At 51.8% G+C, this 23,322-nt stretch overlaps 1 protein-coding gene across 10 annotated transcripts in view; it reads right to left on the bottom strand.

Annotated features, from left to right (window-relative positions):
- EXD3 (exonuclease 3'-5' domain containing 3) overlaps positions 1 to 23,322 on the bottom strand; it is a 244,883-nt gene that overhangs the window by 55,592 nt on the left and 165,969 nt on the right. The window contains exon 21 of one of the 10 annotated variants that reach the window (XM_042835839.1): positions 13,219 to 16,513. The exons of 8 other annotated variants lie outside the window; for them this stretch is intronic. In XM_042835839.1, coding sequence (XP_042691773.1) covers positions 16,457 to 16,513 — 57 coding nt within the window. In that variant the 3' untranslated portion in view covers positions 13,219 to 16,456. Of the gene's footprint in view, positions 1 to 13,218; positions 16,514 to 23,322 lie in introns of those variants that run through there. One more of the 10 variants, XM_042835840.1, reaches the window with a different exon arrangement.

Genomic DNA, 23,322 nt, shown 5'->3' with positions numbered 1-23,322 from the left:
CCAAGGATCAAACATTGCTTCAAGCAATGCATCCAACAGGCAAACACTGCCTGGGCTCAAGGACACGGACAGAACGGGTCCTCACCATTTGGCTGCCCGTAACACAGGCTGAGCAGAGGCCCCAGCCTCCCTTTTGTCTCTTTGGTTAAATCAAGCTGCTTCTCCCTGCCCTCCCCACACCCCACGAGCAGCTGGACTCCTGGCAGGGCAGAACCCAGCACCCGGTGTGACAGGGATGGGGCTGGCATGGTGCTGGGCTGCAGTGCTGCGTGACACAGTGCTGGGCTGCGTCCGGCGGCTCTCACGCACGCTGGCCTGGGGCCAGGCGGCAGAAAGACGCAACCTTGGGCCAGCTGAGCCCTGCCTTTCCCAGCCATTGAAACGGGACAGGGGCCGAGGCAGGAAGAGCAAGGAGGCAGCTTTTCCCTTTCTTCCTGCAGCAGCTCCCCGCCCTGCCAGGCCTGCCTGGTGCACGCATTCCTCACCCAGTGCCAGGATGGATGTGGAACCTTACCTTACTCATTACCTTACTGAAATAAGAATGATAAGGGTGTCTAAACTAGAATGTATACAAAGAAGCAGTATTTCATTTTTGCAGTGATGCTTTTCCTACCAAGCGGTCCAGCTGCAGAATCCTGAACTGAACCTAAGCTGTTATCTCTCAACACCTAGCTGGAAATTAGTGCAATTTCACAAACAATGGTCAGGGGATGCTTGGGGGGCAGACAGCCGGCCCCAAAGGAGTTACCTGAGAATGAAAAAGCAATGCCAAGACATTGAATGAAGTGCCTTGCAGAGGCCTGCTGGTTTGTGATCAGCCTTTGCTGGCAGCTCCTCAGCACCCCAGCCCCCTGAGCACGACCCCAGGATGGGAGATACCACCTGCACCGCTGCTCCAGGGCAGGGGCTGTGCCCACCTGCCAGACTGGAGACAGACCTGCAAGAAAATGCCAAAGGTTTCACTGGGATTTCAGCTCTCCCAGTCCCGTGCTGCTCAGGAACAGATGTGCAGGAGGACCTGACCTGGGCCCCCCAGAGCCACTCATGTCCCTGTGGCACATGGCATGGGTCTATTGGGACCTTATAACGCTCATTCTCCAGGCCGTGGTTTAGGATTTCACCTGTTAATAAGAACCTCAGGTGCTGTGTGTAGGGGTGGTGGGGGCTGAGAAGGGGCTGGAAACAGTGACACAGTCCCTTCCAGCCACCCGTGGACGTGGGCCCCTGCATCAGCAGCGCACACAACTTGCTGCTCATTCCATATCAGAGAGCAGTGGAAAAGCAGCAGGCAGGACTCCACCAGGCTGGCTTTGTCCCTGGCCAGGGCAGTCCCTGGGAAATCCGGTGCTGCCCCCCAGGGCGGCTGCTGTGTTCGCTCAGGGGAGCGGAAGCGGGTGGGAACGGGGGTCCCGGGAGCGGCAATCGGGGAAGGAAGCAGCAGGGCCGGGATGCTCGCAGATGAGACAGGAAGGGATTACACACATCCCACCGCTCCGAGCCTGCGGCCCCTTCAACAAAGCCATTCCTGCCTCTGTGCGCATGGGCTCTGGGAACTCCACGGATCACTTTCCTTTCCCACTGTCAGCACCTGCTTAGAGGTTACTGCCTATGACCTCCAGGGTAACCCCGTACCGAGGTTTTACTGCCCTGAGAAAGAGATGGGGATGATAAACCAGGGCGAAGATGCCGACCCCTCACCCCCCCGTGATCCTCCGGCCCCAGCCGAGGCGCAGCTCAGCGCCGGGTATTTGCAGCGGAGCCGGGTCCCCTGAGGGCAGCCTGCGTGCACTCTCTCCCATCGAGCTGGAGACCAAGGCAGGAATAATATGAACATATATTTTTAGCAGCAGCAAATTATTTCTCTTACAGAAGGAATATTTCCATGCTGGGCTCTTTCCCTTCCCTTATCACAGATTGTATATTTAGAGCGTGAGAACTCTACCTCTCACAAACAAACGCTGCCAGGCCACCACGCTCAGCAACGGAGCTGCTCCGGCCTCCCCAGCAGGCCCCTTTTTCGGACAAACCCCAGTCTTTGCTCCACAAGTGGGAAATGTCAAAGGGAGAGCCAAGCTTGGGACAAACGTGGACAGGAAAGGGAAAACGCACTCCAGAGAGTTATCAATCAGCGAGTTAGTGAAACTGACTGCACAGAGAGGAGCTGTACGGAACCCAGGGCAGACCCTGAGCCCTGCTGCAGTGACAAGCAGCTCCTCTGGCTCGGCACAGCAGACTTCACTGCTTCCCCCTTAGCTGCAGGTGCAAGTAGGAATCCCATGGGGTGCACGGAACGAGCCGGGACATCCCTGGGGCTGTCTGGCTGCTAAACCACTTCATACTTGCCAGCGGAGACTCTCATCCAGAGAGTACTGCTCATGTCAGAACCGCTAGAACTCCTTTCCACCAAGCATGCAAGTGCCAGGTTAACAGAGAAGTGGTCAGACTGCTGAAGCCTCTTAGTTTCACTCTGCTTTTCTATCTCTCTTGCATGGTAGAAACTGCAGTACTGTGTGCAGTGCTGGGCTCCCCAGCTCCAGGCAGAGCAAACTGCTGCACAGAGCCCAGCACAGGGTGCAGAGATGGTGGGGGCCTGGAGCACCTCCTGATGGGGAAAGGCTGAGAGCCCCGGGGCTGTTCAGCTGCAGGAGGGAAGGGGAGAGGGGATCTGATCAGTGACTGTACGTATTTAATGGGCAGGAGTCAAGTGGATGGGGCCAGGCTCTGCTGAGTGCAGCAACAGGACGGGGGGCAGTGGGCACAAACTGGAGCACAGGAAGCTCCATACAAACATGAAAAAAAGCCTTTGTACTTTAATGGTGGCAGAGCCCTGGAAGAAGTTATCCAGAAAGCTGGTGGAATCTCCTCCTGTGGACGTACTCAGAACACACCTGAACACTTTCCTGAGTAACCCGAGCCTAGAGCAGGAGGACAGATGACCTCCAAAGGTCCCTTCCAACCCTTACAATTCTGTTATTCTGCACACAAGCAAACCCTGACACATTGCTCCATCACCCAGCTCACACTAACCGTCCCACTCCCCATCCAATCTCCTAGCTCCATCACTCTGTCCCATCCCACCACCTTGCTCCAGCACCCACCTCCATCATCCTTGTTCCATCACCCATCTCTGCTGTGCTGCCCCATCCCCCAGCTCCTAGGTGCTGCTCTCCAGCAGGGAACCCACAGCAGGCAGAGCAGCCCAGGCTCACAGCTACAGAGTCCTCTCATTCCTAGAGAGGAGGCTGATTTCACAGGCTGGCCGTGGCAAACATCCCTACAATTTTAACAGTTTTGTCATGGATGAGCTGGGGAGAAAACATTACACATGGTGGTGAGTACAGGGGGAGAAGTGAGAGGCTTGCTGCTGGCTGACGGGGCCCAGAGCGCTCCCCGTGCCATCCCTAACTCAGATTTTACGCATTTCAAACAAAAATGCATCAAATGCTGTATTTCAACATCGAACGTGGGGATTTCACGGCCTGTGTGACTTTCATGACATTGAGATTGATACGGACTCTTAATCATAGGTAACAGTTGTGAGATGAAGCTGTGGGGTGAGGCTTCGGTGTGTCAGAGGCCAGCCCGCATTTTCTGCTCTCAGATTTGCTCTGTTTATTTTCCCCACACCTCTGATGGGCTATCAGCCCTCCCAACGAGAACAGCACGCCAAGCCACCGGGCTCTGCACATCACGGCACTGTGCCTTTTGACCTGCACCAAGCTATCTACAACAGCAGCATGGGAACGGAAACGAATTTGACTGCCTAAATACTTGCAATTTGTGGTCAGAGGCAGCGTCTCATAGCAGCAAGCTGCTTACACACGCGTGAGATCCCACACTGCTAAGTGCACAGACTCTTCAGAGGAGAAGCAGGGGTGCACTGAGGAAGGGTCCTGCAGTGAGCACTCAGTATCCGGGCTCTGGCTGCTGCCACTGCTGCTTTCTGCCCTGCTGGGCCCAGGGTGAGGCGCATCTCGGGGGCACCACGGGCAGCAGGAGGTGGAAACAGGCACGTTGTCTCACACACAAAGTTGGAAGGCTTTATGGTTCCTCACCTGTCAACTGCTCTCAACTGCTTCCCATACTGAGTGCTTCTTAGCTCAATGCATACTTTAAGTTCAGGAGAGGAATGACGTGCCTTGGCCCATTACCATTCCCTTTCTTAATCCTCTTGACCCAACTTCCCACCAATTAGCAGGGATTTTCCCACCCGTGAGTTACACCATCGCAATCAGGAGCAGCTGCAGATGTGTCACATCCAAACTCAGACCCTGACCCTGCGTGTCCTCCACTGCCCATCTGGCCGCCGAGCATCCCACCCTCCTGCAGGCCCAGTGGAGCAGCACAGGGCTCTGGACTGCCCCCCGCATTGCAGTTCTCAAACTTGGTCTCCTACCAGCTGTTTTGTTACTGTTAATGGCACACAGGTGCAGCTGAGAGGTTGTTTAGAGCAGTTTCCAGGCTTGGCAGATGGGCTTGAGCTATGGAAAGGCTCAGATTCCCAATAAAGACCTGGAGCAGGGGAAAAGAAAGCAGAGGCAGCAGAGCTGGGCTGTGCCCTATAAAGAGGAGACCCAGACCATGCTCAGTCATCTCCAAGGGTTAAAACAGGGTCATCCAGAGACCATATGGACTCCTCTCTTGGTTTTCTCTCAGTAATGCCATTGTTGCAAATTGTGGCAGAGGCACAGGAGCACAAGCAAGCAAAGGTGGGCTGGAGCCATTCCCCTGATTGGACTTCATCCTGTGTCCCGACCTCCACCACCATGCAGGACTAGGGCCAGCTATGTGCTCCCCTCACCATGCCCAACACCTGGAGGCATCTCTGCTCTCCTGTTGTGGAAGAGTTCTGATGAGGAAAACCTCCCAGAAGAGTGTGGTGTTACCTCACCCACCCAGTGCCTTTCCAGAGCCGTGGCACTGGGCTGGAGGAGACCGGCAGATCTGCTCTGAAGCTCTCAGTGCATACTGACAGCTGATGAAGACAGGAAGGAAGCTGCCACCTCTGAGCTGGGATCAGCCTTCCCCAGTTACCCCTTCCTCCTCTCCTGGCTGCAGGCAGAGGTTTGCACTGCACCTCTCAGTAGCATCCTCCTGCACTGCCCCGGAGCCTGGGCCAAATTTTGGAAGCCAGCCCCCATCCTTTCCCAAAAAGGCCTCCCCTTGCTTGTGCATGGGCACTGTTGGTGAGCTCTGGGTGCTCACATGAGGCCTGCGTGCACTTATCAGTTAAAGGGCTGCAGTGGGGATCAGGGACAGGTGTGGGGGTGCTCTGGAATCAACATGGAGTGGGAGTGGGTCCCTGGTGCCGCCCCGCAGGAGCACATTGCAGGCGGGAGTGAAACAGCAGAGCAGAGCACAGCACTCTGCCAAGGCTCATTTCTCCCATGCATGGGGCCAAGATTGGTTGCAATGATATCAGCCCCACATGCAGCTCACAGTTGGCTGGTTTCTCCAGGACACAACTTCCCTGGCAGGGAATGAGGCTGAACCCAGAAGCTACACCATGCGAACTGCTACTGATACAAACGAAATCCCATTGAATATTGGAGAGCATTCAACACAGTGTGAAGAGCACAGACCCCCCGGACCAAGCTGGCAGCCAGAGAACAAGCACTGGTGTCTCCCACCCACTCACCAAGAAAAGAAGGAAGGCCATGAGGGGCTCTTCCATGGGAAATCCCACTGCCAAGGAGCCCACGGCATGCGGGGCGGGCAGATGGAGGCTGCTGAGAGTCTGAGGTCAATGAGGGAAATAAAAGCCAGGAAAATTGGAAAGGATTCGCACACATTTCTCACGACCTAGATTTCTGAGAAAAGTGCTGTGGAAAGGAGCAACCAGCTAAAATCCTGTGCTCATCCTGGCAGAGAGGTGATACGGTTTGGGAACTGTGGGCCAGTTGGGAACATGGGCATGGGAGTGCGGCCTGGCGGAGCAGAGCATGCAAACAGCAACCGTGGGACCTCGGCTACTCCTTCCTGCCCACCTTAGTCCTGAAAAATGCTTCAAATAGGGGGAAAAAGCACAAAATAAAAGCCAAAAAAAAAGAAACGAAAGGAGATGCGTGTTTGGGGCAGCATCTGAATTGAAAACACAGACAGTGGGAGTGTGAAAATGAGATTTCCAGACAGACGCCTTCTACTCTGTGTGACCTGATGACTGGCTGCAGGAACAAGCCATCTGATACTGGGAGATGCATGGCCACGCACATCTCTCACTGGGTATTTCCAAAACTGCTTTCTGCTCAGTCCCTGCATGAGGGGACAGTCCATTTCACAGATCTTCCCTTACTGCCTTCTTATTATGCTGCTGCCAACCCAAATACAACCTAGGCCTGGTGGAAGGCAATCTCTGGACACGTGCTATAAGACCCAGCAGGAACAAAGAGTTCACCATAGGGGTCATGCAGAGGTGCAGCAGCAGTCACTGCTAAGAGGCATGCAAGGAAGTGACCTGAAACACAGCAAAACCACTGAGAGGTTAAACCTGAGGGTTGGAGTGAAGACTTCACTCACTCAGCAACAAAAGGACTTCTCCTTAAGCATGCCCATGAGCTGCTGACTCACTTGAGCAGGTTCTAAAATTGTCAAAGAATTGTCAAAAAAACTGCAAAAGGGAGAAGTGTGATCCAGCCTATCGCTGCTGTCTGTGAGCTGCCCAGAGCCCATCACCTGTGCATGGGCACGCTGGGGATGGGGCAGGAGTGGGCTGGGTGCAGCACAGAGTGAGCAGGCTGCGGGGAGCTGCAGTTGGGCTTCCTGAGTGCAGCAGCACAGCTGCGGTGGGACAGCTGCCACAGGAACCATCTGCCTGCACTGCACAGGACAGCAGGAGGAGAGCAGAAAGGATTTCCACAATGAGAGGAGCCAAGGGAGAGCCAGGGACTCCCGTGAGACAGAGCTGAGCCTCATGAGGACCTTCTTGGCACAACCACTGCAGGGCTGGGCGCCCCACAGAGCGTGGGGAGATGGGAAGGAAGGGTCGAGTCCTCTGTGCTGCGAGTCCTCTGTGCTGGGAGCTCAGAAGGGATTGAGACAGAGAAGTGCAGGCAGAAGTGCTAGGAGATAAGTGCTCCAGCCTCCCATGATGTCAGCCTCTGCCACTCAGTCTGCAGGGGGCTGTTCAAGCTTAATTCAACCCGAAGCAAACAGCTGCATTCAGAAGCACCTCTGGATCTGCATGGAACTGGGGATCATTCATACACTGAGCAATAGCTCTGCGTGCAGATGATCTTTCCATGCTTGGTGTCTGTTGTTTCACCTGTCCCATGATGGCAGCAGTTTGACAGATGAATTTAAGGGCCATATCCAGTAGTTTCACTGCGGGGTCTCCCTGCTGCACTGCTCGATCCTCCACTTTCATGCAAGTTAGCAAAATCCCATGCAGCCCTCAGCACGGGGAAGGCCACCAAGGGACTATTCTCTTTCTTAAAGGATGAGAAACTCATTACCACCACAGATGGCCTGGCTCTTCCAGGCTTCTTGCCTAAAATGCGAGTCCAGCAAAGGCCGCAGACTTTACAAGCTTACTGCTACGTAGTTTATGAGGTCACACACAACCTTCACGGTGGAGGCATTATTAATACAGAGGACTACATTCACGGCCGGTGCCTGCCTGCTGCAAAGCAGGGGTTGCCCCACGGCTGAGCTTCAGCCCATGTGCTGGTATTTGGATCCCGTCCACCAGTGTTAGCAGCTGGGCTCCAAGGAGGGGCTGAGGGCAGCTCAGATGTCACCTCCCTGCTCCAACACCCACCCACGGGCTGTGGCAGTGTGCCAAAGGGCCTCTGCACCCCAGCTCCTGGCCAGCACGGCCACCACGTCTGTGCTTCCCCACAGGAGCTGAGACCAAGCTGTTAAGGGCAGCCCATGGCAGAGCAAAGCGCTCCCTTCTAACCACAGAGCCCAGCACTGTGCTTCTCTCCTCCATCACCTCGCATTCACATGGCACTCATTTAAGCAGAAGCAAAACTGAAGATTAAGGAGAGCCAGCTGAGAAGGCGAGGACTGGCTGACACATCTGGGAGAGGGAGCAGAGCCTGCGCTGGCTGGAAAGTCCCCCGCACACAAAGGGGGACGGGTGTCTGCGGGGCTCCCCCCAGTGCTCAGGAAGAAGGAACAACAACAGGAAGAGAACTCGCTCAGACCAAAGATAAACAAAACAGCTAGACAGTGAAGCCAGAAGTTGCTAATTAACCTCAAATTGCTTTGGAAAGGACTGTGAGTGGAGTATTCCCTTCTGAAGAGTGAGCAGACGAAGCGGTCCCAAGACAGCTGCTGCTGCTGCAGCTCCACTGCGCGGCCCCAGCCAGGTTCCTGCTGCGGTCTGGCTGTCCTAGGTGTGAAAGCAGAAGCAAGCAACCTGGAAAGGAATCACACTTTGCTCTTCACTCTAAGCCTAAATCTTGCTTTGGTTCAACAGCAGTGGGCTCCTGCAGAAACTGTGCAGAGCAAGGAGGGTGCATGCAAGCAAAGCCTGGAACTGCAAAGTACCCAGAGCAAACCTGTGCTGCAGCATCGTGGAACCTAGCAGCAATACAGCTCGTAAATAAAGCCCCTGCCCTTGCTGAGTGCATTTGGCATGCCGTATGATAAGGAGATTTACAGGAGGGGGCTGAGGCACAGCTCCCTTAGGCAAATAAATAAATGAGAGAGAAAAATTAAACTGATTGCTCAAACCCAAGGGCCAGTCAGGAACAATCTGGGCTCCTCAGAGCAGGAAATGACACTCAACTGAGCATCTGTGTGCATGTCAGGACGGATTAGGAGCCTGTCAGGAACTCGACATCAGCTTTACAAGATGATGATGTGAGAGAGGGCTGCGGGGGCTCTGGACACCAGAAGCATGAGTAGCAGCACTGCAGCCCCGCAGCATCTCAGAGCAGCCACTCTCTTGCAATGCACTACTTTGTCTCCCTCTCCTTTGAACAGCCTCAAAAAATGACACCTGGCTGAGATGCAGAACTGAGAAATGGAGTTGTTAGCAAGGGCAGAATGCAGCGGGATTCAACACCCCACTCTGCCCATACGGTGCTTGAAGGGTGCAGGGCAATTCCAGGCCTGCATTAGTGAAAGAGAGGTTTTGACATCAGTTTGAAAGGACGTAAGCCTGATCTGTCTAACACATCCAGGTGGCCTAGATGTGCAAAAGTCAATATTCTGCATTGTCTCAACATTTTTGCTTAGAAAAGGCTGTGAATAAAGCCTTCATGCAGATGGGTAGCTCAGCCCTCAGATTTCACCTTGCACACACGGTGGGCTGATAACACTTTCACATCCATAAACACTGCCATGAGACACCCTGTGCTGCAACCACATGGGCTCCTGCACGGAATCTCCTGCACGGAACAGGCAGGAGCAATGGCAGGAGGCAGCTCAGCTCAGGCCACACGTTTGGTCACAAAGCTCACCAGCACACCACTACCATGGAGTGCCTGCACCTTTCTGCTCTACATTTGCTTTGCAGTTCCCAGCACTTGTGGTGGGGGCTGAATTCCACCTGCAAAATGACTGCAGCTTTTTTAACTGCTGATTTTCTTTGAAGGAAGAAGGAGCCTTAGAAAGTTAAATCCAGCTGCTTTCCACTGCTGCAGTCTCACGGCACGGTGTGTCACAGATGCTGCTCTTCTGTTGCGGGCTGTTTTTGGGTGGATTTCCTGGAAACTCCCAAGTTCTTGTCTCTTAACATATCTTGAGGGCAAGTAAACCCACATAATGGTAACAGCCTAATGCTTTCAGCTTCTGGGCTTAAGTCCTGCTGGCCGAGCCCTCCTCTGCTCACAGTCGAGCCGTGCAGCAGAAGCATCAGAACCCTCCATAAAACAGCACTCGGGCTCTGAGCTGCAGCAAACCCTGAAGAGATGTGATGAACTCACAGGTCGTTTGTTTTATCACAGACTGAAATCTCCCTCAACAAACGCTTTTTTTTCTGAAACGAGGAAGAAAACAAGAACTCGTTTCAGTTTGTATTTCATCTCAGGCACCTTAAGCTCCTTGCCGAGTTGAAGGTTCCTCACAGCACCAGGCAGATCACAGAGGGGATCACAAAGGCTGGTAGACTGAGATGGATCTGCAGCTCGCTTACATCCCCAGGTGCCCCTCAGGACTGCTGAAAGAGGCCCTGGAGGGGGCCATGTCCCTACCAGGAGCTTACACCAGCTGCCCAGTTGTCAGGAGTTCAAGGTTAGGAATGTCCACTGGGACCAGATCTGCCACTCAGTGTTTAAAGCAGTTTCTGTGCTGATTTCAGAAGGACCTGACACGGGTCCCAAGAAACAGTTCCTGTCAGCACTCACAGTCCTTTTCTGCACTAAAATCGATCTACCTGTCAGTCCCAGAGGGACCACAGGGATCCCCAGAGGCCCCTTCCAATCTCAGTTATTGTAGGAATCCACGCCATGTTTCTCTTTTTTTGTGGCTATACGCTTTGGGGGACAAACCCACCAACTTCGGCAGCAGCAAAACAGTTCTCCATCTCGATGGGGCTGAAGTGCTGTAGGGGTGGGATGCTCTGCTGGGATGGCTGGCAGGCTACAAAGTCTGTGGAGGAGATGTGCAACTGGCTGTCCCACCCGTGGAACAAGACTTGGGCACTTTTGGTGGCCACCGAGCTGTCAGCACAACTTATATACAAACATGACTGAACGCCAGAACCATTCTCATTTATATAATAGAAACAGATTTTAAGCCCATCAGATTCTAAATGCTCTAAAGACATTGTGGAAGCTTTCTGCAATAAACATTCACCACAAAACACCCACATCCTATGCCAACTTCCCCTTCCCACTGAGGAGATGGCACCCATAAACCATTCTCAGTAACTGAGTCGCAGGCACATGATTTTAAGGATTTATTGTGATAGGTTTCTAAAAATTCCCCATCCCTTTCTCATGGGATGTACCACAGCACTGGTGAAACATGATCCAACATTTTATAATCTCGCAATTAAAAAAAAAGTGCTAACTGACTGATAAGAAAGGATCGCAGCATCTGTCATGCAGCAGTAATTGATTGTGCAATCCATGGATGAAGGCTGGGCACGAGGATTTGGGTATTTGACAGCTACGGAAGAGAGCAATCTGGATGGGAACAGTCCCACGTGCTGAGAGAATTCTCACGACTAAGCAAGGATGGGAAATAGACCCAGTGCAACACACAACTGTGATTGCTGCTTTTATTGCTAAATTCTACTAAGAAAAAGAACTCAGAAATTACAGCAAACAAACAAAGCAAGCAAACAACCGTTGTCTAAGAAAAATCAAAACCTCGTGATAAACTGAGATAAGAAATGGTGGAAAAGTTGTTTTGTTGCTGTTGATGAGGGCCCACATGTGCTAAACTGCAAGAAAAACAAGTGCCTCCCCCTCAGATTGAAGAAAATGTTTCTTTTCAATTGGAGAAAGAAAAACATGAAGCGGCTGAACTGCATCCCTGAGATTGTGCAATTTACTTTGCATATTTGGCAGCAAAAGTAGAAGAAGCAGTTTATAATCCAGGGTTTTCAGGCAAATGACAGGTTCTCGGTTCTCCTAGGAGCAGTTCATTTTGGTATGCTTTTTTAATTAACACTCTAATTGTGTTAGAACTAAAGGAACATCAGCAACTTAAAAATCATACAGCTGCTTGAGCACTCGTAGTGATTAGTGCCACGGCCATGACTGCAATTGAAGCAGCGAGCCTGTTCCTCCCTATCCATTTTGAGATGTATACGTACAATCAAAGCATTTTCTAGCAGTGATTTTCTCTGCATGTTTGCTGTGCAGCTCCCCAGGTCGTGCCCTTCATGCAGCAGAGGAGCAAAGACTCACAGAGAGATCCAAGAGCTGTGGCTGTGTAAGCAGTGCACACAGGGGTTTGCCCTTCTGTAAGCATCTCACTATAAAGATACAAACTGCTGTACGTTTCTCTGCTTTTACATGTTGATCTGAACAGGTGGGCGCCCACCGAGGCGAGAGCTGCGCACACAACGATCTGCAAGCTCTTTTTTTTCACTCCAACAGTTGGTTCTGTATCTTAAGACACTGATCAGCTGATGTGAAACACACCTGGAGAGAGCGAGAAGGGCACGATGTGCCTGCAGGAACTGCCCCAAACCGCAGAGAATCCTCTGATGGCAGTCCTGTCTCGGAAGGGAGCCCAACCGCGCAGATCCCCAGGCAGCTATCACGGTAGCAGAGGGAACCAACAGCGCTGCTGCCTCCAAAAAGGAAGGAAAAGAACACCAGGGAAGTGAAACTGTGACAATTCATTGGGTTCTACTGACTGAGTCCTATGACTGGGCACAGTCCCGTCACATGAAAGGTGTGGGAAAATGCTGAAGACTTGGTTACACTTGTATTTCTAGCTTCAGAAATAGCCTGAGAACCACACCACAACCACAGCTGTGGCAGCTCGCAGCACGGCTGCCCATTCCAGCCCAGCTGAGTGGGCACTGGCCCTCCCTGCACCCAGGCAGGGCAGGAAAACTAGAATCTCTTTGATAGATGGATGTCCTCCAGACTGTGGTGTGCACAGCTCCTCCTGCTTGTGCTAAGCAGCCCGGGCCTCAAAGGGCTGCAGGCCTGGGGCACCACTGGGGCTGCTCCTTCTCAACTGCCTCTGCACGCGACAACAGCTTGTTGCTCTCCTTGGCTGCTCTCCACTGCGTCTGACAGCAGAAGCCCAGGTCCTGCAGCTGTGCAGGGCACGCAGTGCTGGTGGCACAGGCACTTAGATGCAGGGCAGCAAGGCGCTCACTGTGCATCCTCCTTGAGGTCTCAGCCCCATCTGTGAGCTCTGAGAGCTCCACGCTCCTGCAGCCACGCAGACAGCTTTGCTCAGATGCTCGTGTGCTCACAGCAGGCCCTGGGCACAGCCCTGCTCAGCTACCTGCCCCACACTCCAACTTCCCACTCCCCTCCTTGCCCCTCGCAAGTTAATTCAAAGCAGAGCAAGGAGCAGCAGGCAGCACCATCACTGCCATGGGGGGAAGCCAGCTGTGCAGGGGGCCGAGGCAGGCAGGGCCACATCCTGCTGCCCCAGGAGCAGCTGCCAGCCATCGGCAGGGGCTGTGCTGGGCAGGGGAGGACAGCACGGCTCCTGAAGGCCAAATGGGTGCCTTCCTCTGCCCAGCCAAACCCCGGGGGATGGAGTGCAGCTTGGAGGCAGAGCGTGTGGGGGGACTTCAACACCTCTGTTTTGTAACGGTGCCCCACTTGGCACTGACACCTACAGGGAACCGAAAGTGGATGGGGACTTAAGGCAGCAGAAGCATCCATAAATGGGTGAAAAGATTCAAGACAAAATATAAAAGTGAGAAATAATGCACAGCTGTACCATCACGTTCATTGTGCCCAGGCACCTGCAGCACAGCCTACTTTCTCAGGGTTATGGTAGGGTCACACTCAGCATCCCCAACATTCTTCTATGACAGCAAAGTAACAAGGAAAAAGGGGATGCTGGGGAAGTAACAGCTGTGCCCCAAGGTTACGCTGCTCTCTGCAGGCACACGTCCATGTCAGCCCTCGTCCCTTTTCTTGTCAGCTCGGGGTGTTGCACCCAGCCCTGCACGCACTGTGCCCAAGTATATGCTGACACAGTTATTTGTTGGCTGATGCGGTAAACCAAGCCTGTGAACTCCTTTGTGCTGCATGTAACCCTGCAAGAAGACAAATCATTTGCGTTCCATGTCTTTTTTTTTATTATTATATTAAATTTTTTCCCCAGAATTTTTTGCACGCATTACGTCACTAAACATAGTTTGCCCTCGTTCCATTGCTTCAGCTGTCCGGTGGCAGTGAGCATATGCTAATCAAACACCATTTTCCAAGCTGCATTTCTAAAAGACACTTTGAAAAATAAGAGTCTTTAAAAGCTCCAAAAAAGGAAACAGCATTTCCTCTTCAGCACAGCACAGTAATAACAGAAACGTCTGCTGCTACAGTGGAGCTGAGGAGCACGGGCAGCCCTGATGCTACCCAGGAGCCCAAACAACAGCTGAGCTGGAAATGCTCAGCAAGCAGCAGGCTCTCATCTGGTCTCAGACTGCACATGCTTGTGGCCAAGTCCAGGTATTTGTAAACCACATTTAGAAGTGGCAGAGCAGACAGCATTAAGCACAATAAGCACGGTAATGGACAGGTTTGCAGCTCCAGGCTGGCTGCAGGTCGGGGCGCCCCAGGGGTCAGAGTCCTTTCTTGCCCTCTGTCTGAGGAAAGTGCACGAGGAAGGGCGCACGTACGATACAGCAAAAAATGCAACAGCCCTGAAAGAAGAATCTCTGGCACAGACCCCCAGGGATGGAGCAGCCAGGGGTCGGCAAGCAGAGATCCCTGCGGCGTTGTGCTGCTTTAGGCTCCATCCTGCTGCTGTTCATGGCAGTGACAAAGGATGGGTGGCTTGGAGAGGGCACCGAGGTCCTTCCCAGACCGGCCGCCTCTCCCCCCCCCAAAAGCTGTGGGCTCCTGGAGCTCAGGAGCTGGATTCTGTATGTTTTCCATCTCTTTGCAGTGCACATGCAGGGAACCCTCCTCCTGCTCCCAATGCAGCTCTGCAGTTTAGGGGTCCCCTCATCCTTCCTTCTTCATTTCTGGATCTTGTTTTCCCTAGACAGCCAAGCTCTGATCTAATCACTGCATGATGTTTAACACATACAAAATGAGGAAGGATGATGAGCAGTGGGTAACTCTTTTTCCAGTGATCTCATCACTGTGGTTAAAAAGGGGAACTCAGATAAGCTTTGTGGTCTAATACATAGAAATACCTACATTCCTCAGAAACAGTTTCAAAATCTGTGTGCAGTGGTGCACATAATTTACACAAACAGATGCCACGACGTGTTGCTCAAATCAGGTCTCTGCATTCAATTCTCTGCTCATCTAGATGTCTGTTCATTCGTGTATTCAAATTCCTACCGCATGTTTGCACTTGTTATGGTAACTACATGCAGGAATCAGGCACACCTTGTTTGCACATTTTTACCCAGACAGTTGCATACTTGGCACGACAGGGCAGCCCAGACAGTATATTTATGAATGAATAAAGTCACAGACTCCTGGGGAGAGCACAGAGAAGCAGCAGCTCTGCTTTCTATTACTTCACACTGAAAATGGGAAGGACTGACATCTGCCCACTTTGCCTCAGCACACACTGCTCAGCCTTTGCCCTTAAAGAAGCCAAAGGTGCTCCCAGCACCTGGCAGCTGCCAGAACACAGCGCTGCAGTGCAGGAATCAACTGGGGAACCATCTGCATGCACTGATTGAACTGGCCCCATTTATACTGTCTTCACAAGCCTTGAAACTAGTCGCTGCCATAATTGTTTCTGTGCCTTTACCTCCTTCCAACAGGCTGCTACTTTCCTTTACCCAATGATGCTGCTCAGAGTCACTCACTGATATTCCAGATCATTTAATTTCAAAACCAATTGTATGTAATTAGAGGAAGTTCTATAACCATTGCCCTTGTTGGGTGCAGAGGAATGGTCTGCAATTCATCTCTATTGATGGTGCCTCTGAAGAGGCTCTGAAGGACTTCCTAAGGGGAAGAATGCTTCATCACAGACAACTTTGCCTCTTTTTCTCCCTCTTCTAATCCAGAGAAGATGCTGTCATGGTTTTATGAACACATGACCTTCAGTTGTGAGCGTAGGCGAATTCAGAGTTTACTTCCAGCTTCACATCAGATTGGAGGCTTGCGACATTTCAGTTAACCGCTGGTGAAACTTCCCGTGGTGATGCAGCAACCGTGGCTGAAGAGCTGCAGGTGAGAGAGGATGAGTGCAGGCTGTGTTTCAGCTCAGTGGAAACCAGGGACCCATTCACTGTCCCACTAAGGGCAGCAGCAAATCTGATGTGACTTCAGAGAGAGCGGGACTCTCCACAAAATACTTCTATCAACCCAGACCCGGCTCGCCCTATTTCCTAAACACTCCCGCTGAGTTCACCTCAATTCCCCCAAGTCTCAGTGCCAGTAGGAATGCTGGGCCAAACGCTGCGGAATCCAAACCCAATGAATTCAGTGCATGGACCTTCTGTAAAGGTGAGCATCCACATGAGCCGGGTTTTCAGAAGCACCCAGGAAAGCTTTATGATCCAGGGAGAGCTGGGCTAAACCTGCCGTCCTGCAGCTTGTTGCCCTGCCACATCTCTTCCAAATGAGTGGATTGATTTGGGCAAGTGCAATGGCAGAGCTGAGGTGCGTTGCTGCAGTGGCAGTGGCTTCCATCTCCTCACCTGCAGAAGAGCAGCACTGTCAGAGCAGCTTTGCTGGAAGGTGCAAAGCTGCAGGCAGCAGGTTTCTGGGCAGCAGCTTCTTCCTCAGCACCAGCATCCCTGTCTGAAAGCTCTGCGTAATGCAGCCGAGTCTCAATTCTGAATTCTCTGGGTGTGCCGGCAATTTTACCACTTGGGATGGTGTCTGAGGATGTCTGAGGATTATTTAACTCAGATGATCAAATACATCTCACAGAGTATTTTCCTTCATTCCCCATGTGAATCCTCTTGCTTTGCAATTTGGCAATCGCCAGCAGACAACTTCTGGGAAAAAGATTTTAAGTCTGAAGTTAAAAAACAAGGTAATTTGGATTAGCACTGAAATCAGAGCTTTGCAATCTAGCAGATATTTATTTCACCCTATTTTCATATTAGCACAGCAGCAAGCTCTGCTACAGAGCCGTCCCTGAGTTGTGCTGTAAGAGCTTAAGCCCAACACTTGCACATGTAGGCCATGGAATCTGATTCTGCTACGTACAACAGCATTGCTGTCACATGCCTTAGCCTGCATGCTGATTTTTTTCTGAATGATTTGCAGTCCTCTTTCCTATTTTGATAAAAGAAAGTTACATTCAAAAGTAAAGGCTTATCATTTCTGGTGATCTAAACAGATGTGACTCGACAAAGGGGGCCATTGTAGGGCCATGTTAGTGCTTTATTTTTAACGATGAAGGCTTTGGTTGTTTGTTATGGTGAGAAATAGTTTCCCCTCCAGATAGCCCCTTGAGAAATTCATGAGAGAAAATCCAGACTGTGAAAAGTATGGCTTGTCAGGAATTTGAAACAACATGACAGGGGAGGCAAACCATCATGAAAATCCTATTACAGCAGCGCCCACAAGCACCTCCAGTCCCGGTGCGTCGCCCCAGCCCCAGGTGAGCTGTGTGCACACGAACGCCCGCTGCCATCAGAAGCCGCCCTCAGTCCCTGCGTGGGCTGCAGCTGGGGCACAGGGTCCTGCCGTGCAGCACACCTGGGAACGGCAGTTTCCAGCCAAAGACAAAGCGCATGAGGGAGCGAAGCCATAGGTCAAGGTGAGGAGGAAAGAACTGGCAAGGAGAAAGCTTGCAGTTTCACAATTCTAGCTAATCAGGCACAGACACAGATGCGAGCCTCCCGTGAACACTTAAGAGAAGTTTACATTTCAGCTGGGTTTCACAGCTGCGCTGCAATCGCCTCGCATGCAAAGCTGATTTCTCCAGGGTGCAGCTCCAGAGAGGGGTAAGCGATGCAGTGCTTCAGTTTCGGAGCAGAGCTCCAGTTTCAGAGATGTTTTCAGTTTTTTTCCCCTTCCTCCCAGGCATGTTTCCATGCACATGTTAAAGTGCTCTGCTATACTGTCATTGAAATATAGCTCAGTAAGTTTCAGTTCTCATTTAAGACTTCATTTTTTAAGGTAGCAGCATAGCTTGGGTTCATGTCAGAACAGTTTTACGGCCTCCAGCCGTAAATCTAAAAATACCAGCTTTTCAGAAAGGAGATGTGAGATGCCAAGAGATTTCACACACGCACAATTGGGAGATTGGGCTTCAAGTTCAGCTTGCATTTTTTCCATGGTTACCTAATGCTGGATGCGGCCGTTTAATCCGAATCACTTCTAGGTTCTCCTCCAGTGCTCTCTACAGAGCATGGTCTCAGCATCACTCAGCAGAGCACACGTTTCCTTTCCTGCTGAAGGAAGCGATTACAACTGCGCGCTGCCAGCACACTGCATTCCAAGCTCTGGCTTTTGCACAGCTCTTTCCAAGAGCTGACCCGTGGGCACAGCTACTGCTCTTCTCCAGTAGAGACGACCTCGACGCACAGCAATGGAGATGAGTGTCAGCACAAGGAGTGCACAAAACAGCATGCAGGAAATGGGTCAATTATCCAGCCCTGACTTTTAGCAGGAACTGTACAAAGGGATCTTTATAAAGGAGATGATAGCTGGAAAGGAAGGAGAGAGGCGAAGATCGGGGGAAACGAACGGCACTGTGAAGCGTGATCGAATATTTATGGCCATCCTTGGAGAGGTTGTTCCTAGTCCAGCTTAGGACTGGTGATTATTCTAGTAATAATTATTCAGAAAAGCTTGCTAAAATAAGCAGAAGGTAGCTGATGCAAAAAAAGCAATGCTAAATCACAGCAAGCAGTATTGTCAGAAGATTCCCTTAGGGGAAGAACGTCCAGGGACACCTCATTGCATCCGTCCAGTACTTATAAGGAATGGGTAAACAGGAGGGAGAGTGACTTGTTATGCAGTCTGATAATCACAGGTCAAAGAGGAATGACTTTAAACTAAAGGAGAGGAGATTCAGGTTGGATGTTGGGAAGAAACTCTTTCCTCAGAGGGCGGAGAGGCCCCAGCACTGCTGCCCAGAGCTGTGGGTGCCCATCCCTGGAGGTGCCCAAAGCCAAGGAGGGGCCCTGGGCAAACTGAGCTGGGAGGCAGCCAGTCTATGGCAGGGCTGGGGGCTGTAAGGGCCCCTCAACCCAACCATACCGTGAGTCTGTGGTACCGTGTGATCAGAACCTGCATCCTTCCCAGCTGTCCCTCGTACTCAGCCCTGTACCACAGGATAAGGAGCAGCAGCGGTGTGCTCATCACCTGAGCAACAGCTTGACCTGCGGGCCAATGGCAACCAAAGAATGGGATGCTCAGAGTCCACCAAACTTCAGCGGAATAATTTAAACTGGAGCAAAATGTGTCAAAACAGTAAGAAATGGATGGAGAGGAGGCTGCCAAACCTCCACAGCCAGCAAAGACAGCCTGGCCTCACGCAGAGAGGCCCGAATTACACTGCTGCTTGTCTAAAAAGTTATCAGACAATATCCACTGAAAAATTCCTTTTTCTGTCCGATATTGTAAACACAAGTTCAGCACAGGAGACTCCATGGGATAAGATGGTTTTGATGACTTCCAGCAACTTACACAGTACACAGAGCTGCTTTCCAAGCAGGCTATTATCACCGCGCAGGCAGCTCATTTATTTGCCGAGAATTCTAATTTAAAAAACTAATCAGTCAAGATTTATTGCCCTCTGATAAGGCACAGGAGGGCACCGCTAAGGTTCTGGCTCCTGCCACTTGTCAGGCCTCTTGGCTAGTGGTTAACATCAAGCCAACACCACGGCACGGCTCTGACACATCCCCTCTGGCCCTGGTGTGTCCTGGGCTGTCTCTGGGAAGTGGGGCTTTGCCACGATGCTCCCACAGGCCACTTAATTGTCTCACTGCCTCAGTTCACCCAGGAGCAAAACTGGGAGCTGTCAGCCACTGTTCATAAGCTTGCAAAGGCGGCTGCCTGCAGAAGTGCTGAGAACTGCCTGAGTCCTTACGGAATGCAGCACCAGGTGTGCCCTGAGCACCTGAAGCTGCTGGACAAAGGGGAGGTGAGGACAGATGTGCATCCAGCCCAAAGCTGCTCTTTTCCCGTCCAGGTGCCACTGTGGGCCCAGGCTCAGCCCCGATCCCTGCTGGGTGAGCAGACACAGAGGCTCCCCCGCCACCCCCCCATTGCTCCCGGCTTCCCAAAGCGCTGAGATTATCATTGGCAGATGTACCTTCCCCAGGGCTCCAAAAGCTCTGTCAGCAAGCAGAAAGCAACTGGAAGGGGGAAAAAAGAAGAAAAGAATGCCTGTATTTGAAATATGCTTTGTTTTCTTTTAAAAAATCCAGGATCCCGTCCAGTTTGAAAGTGGAGGCAAGCACTGAAACAAGCTCTTTGTTTTTTGCATTAGTTCGAGAAGAAAACACATTTTTTCCCCCCCCTCAAATATTCCTCTGAGGTTTGAATATGCCTCTGGCCCCCACGTTGGGCATGCGGGGAGCACAATCACAGGTAGTGCTCCCAGACCTCTGGCATCATCAGAGCAGCCTCCAACCCCACAGCCCCCTTGACCCACAGGCAGGGCACTGGGCACCACATGCAGGGGCACTTCGCCTCACACAGCAACACTGCCATCTGCACACCACCCAGGGCTGCTCTGCCCAGAGCAGAAAGATGCTGTCGGAGCCCCGTCTGCTCTCCAGACCTGCATTCAGCGCAGGGGCTGCACCCAGCACCCAACAGGCAGTGCTGGCACTGGCTGGAGGCATGGCTGTGCTCCCTGTTTTCTCCTGGCAGCACTAAACACATAAGCTGCACCGTTGGCCACTGAGTGCCAAGTGCTTCGGGTGTGGAGATGTTTGTCGTGGAGAGCTCTAGTTTTTTTTTTGCTTAGAAGCTAACAGCCACCTTCCCCGTGTCCTTTGGGTTGAGATTTGTCATGCCTGTTCTTAACCCAGTGGAGAATTTCTTCTGGAAAGTTCAATAGTATAAGTAGCAGCAATTATTCATCTGGCTTTCATCGTGGAAGATAGCAAATGTTTGCACGATGCTGCAGTCTGTGAAGGAAAGAGCTCCTGCCCCACAGCACTGGGGGTCCTCCAGCACGACCCACACTCAGAGTTGGAGGCTCAGTTCTTCAGGAGTGAACTGGGCAGCAATTCCCACAGCTAGACACTGACAAACACCCCGCCGAGCAAAAGCATTTCATGCAGTCCCATACGGCTGGTTTTCAGAGAGCTGAGCATGAAAACGTGATGTTTATCACTGGTTAATTAAGACATTTTCCAGATGCATCCCGTGTGCATCTGTAAAGTCTGAAACCTGCTTATAAAAACAATGTGACCTAAACCTTCAGACTTGAGGAGGACAGTGCTCAGTGAGACACTCATCTCTGCGACTGCACAAGGAAACACAACGTGCAGACAGGGATGGAACAAGGCGGAATGCTTCTAAACTCCAAGATGGGAGACTGGAGTTAGATGTGAGAAGGAGACCTTTTACTAAGAGAGCGGTGAGGCTCTGCAGGGGCATCACTGTCCCTTCCAACCACACCACGCTGTGGTTCTATGACCACATCACCTCCCGTCTCCACACTGAGTGCTGCCAGGAGCACCCACTCCCTGGCACTTACCCATGCCCATCCTCAAACTGGTTGAGTGAAAAAGAAATGAAAACTTTGCTCCTAATTAAAAAAAAAAAAAAGTTAGGAATCCAAACCCATGCAATCCAGTGAGACATTATGACAACCTTTCAATGCCCGGTGTGCCAAGGCAGTGTCTCACTCTGTCCCATCCACGTCCCACACACGATATGCCATGAGCCCACTGCACAGACCACCTTGAGCTGAAGCAGAAGGGGGTTTCATCAGCTGCTATGGAAAGCACAGCTTAAACACCCTAATTTTGTTTAGTTTAAATCTTAACCATAATATTTGTATTAATGCTATTTATTATAATTTATTTTCACTTAAAAGTGCACATCACAGAAAACATCTTTCATGCAGAGAGATGGCAGTGGGTTGGTACACTGACACCAGGAACAGCGATTTGCTCCTGTACCAAGGGAATAAAAAATGCACTTAAACACATAGAGGAGGAACGGTCCTCCACACGAGTACAACAAAACAATGGAAATGGGCAATTTGGGGCAGAGGTCCTTCCCAGGTGCTGGCTGTGCTCAGCCACACAGCTGCTCCCTGCGCCGTGCTGCAGTGGCTGCACGTTCCTGCCACAAACATATTCCTGCCTTGAAATAAAATGGCTCTTGTCTCACAAAGCAGAAAAAATAGAGAGAAATGCCAGTATCTCTTAATAGTGAATGCTTACTGCTTGCAAGGGTTCTGTCATCCCTACTTGTAGCTCACAGAGAGGAAAGCAGGAGATCCTTCCAGCAGCAGGAAAAACACGGCACAGTTAGGGGAAATGCTCTTACACAGCTCAGGTAAAGAATGGGAAATGGCCAATGTGGGGTAGGGTGGTCCTTTTCAAAAGCAAATATAAACTCATTGTAAGGAGGCAAATTCCACTTTGTGTCCTCTTATGCCAAGCTCCCACCGCCTCGCTGCTCCTCCCTACAGCCAGCACCTGGCCTCCAGCTGCCACGGACACAGCTCCATGCACTGAGCAACGCCAGACATGCAGTGGGGAAAAGAGTGTGGCTGGAAGGGACGGAGTGTGCAGGCTGGGCTGAGCTGCAGCATCAGGGCAGAGCACTGCTGTGACAGCTTCACCTCGGCTTCTCCAGCTTTGTATGCTGAAGAAAGTCTCCAGGTTACCAAAGCTAAGTAAGGAATGCTTTTAAAACATTGTTACGCTTGTTCCACAGCAGCATCGTAAGAAAAGAAAGAGCACGGAGTAAACGGAACTGGAAAATCGTGTTGGCAAAGGAAAACGTGAGCATTTAATAACTAAAAATGCATGTCCACATGCTGCAGGGGAGCAGTTCAGCCTGGTGGTCAGCAGCACAGCCGTGTGCAGGAGGCTGAGGGCAAGCAGCCCAGGCCTGCAGGGATGGTCCCCATACCCAGACACGGCCCGGAGTTTGAACTCTGAGCTCCGGGTGGTTCTTTGTATGCCGCACACGGCAGCGTCCTGCACGACATCACCAGGAGAGACGCCAGCACTGCTGCAGTGCAGTGATCAGGCACGGGCAGAGCCAGCTTGGGAACACCTGCCTTGTGCAATCTCTGCAGAGATAACATCTCTCAGCTCACTCTCAGTACCGTCCTGGAAATGTTCACGCAGAGCCATTCTCAGCACACACACACACGCTCCATCACCATGTTTAAGGCACCACGAGGGGCTGAGGGAGATCAGAGCGGCTCACGCTGCGGCCCATCCCTGCCACCCCCAGCACGCTCTCCCTCTCTGCCCTTGGGCCCTACTTTCCCCATCCCCTTCCCGTGGGCTCCTCCCACCCGCCCGCTGCCTGCCCTGGGAAGCAGAAGCTGCCCCACAGACCGGACGAGCCCTGCAGCACGGCGCCCTGCCCGGTCCCCTTGCACTCTCCCTTCTGTCCCCATATTTCTGTATCTACAAAATTAATTCTGTGGGGTAGGGTGGGTTCTCTTTTTGCCCCGTGTTTGTACTGCACTTACCGTATCACTACCACAATGCTAGCAGCAGCGTTACTCAAGAAAGCAGTACCAACCCATCACATTTGACACCAGAAGACACAGCAGGCTGATTAAGTTGGTTTCTCGTGGCCTCCCTAAGGACAACATCAGAAAGAAAGCAAACGGGACTCAGAGATACACCTGAGCCCC

The sequence above is a fragment of the Centrocercus urophasianus genome, unplaced genomic scaffold (genome assembly GCF_019232065.1).
Source record: "Centrocercus urophasianus isolate 14NV4802_14NV808 unplaced genomic scaffold, USGS_Curo_1.0 seq_55, whole genome shotgun sequence".
Lineage (NCBI taxonomy): Eukaryota > Metazoa > Chordata > Aves > Galliformes > Phasianidae > Centrocercus > Centrocercus urophasianus.
The sequence above is the reverse complement of the archived record's forward strand: the minus strand, read 5'-3'. Positions and strand labels throughout refer to the sequence as shown.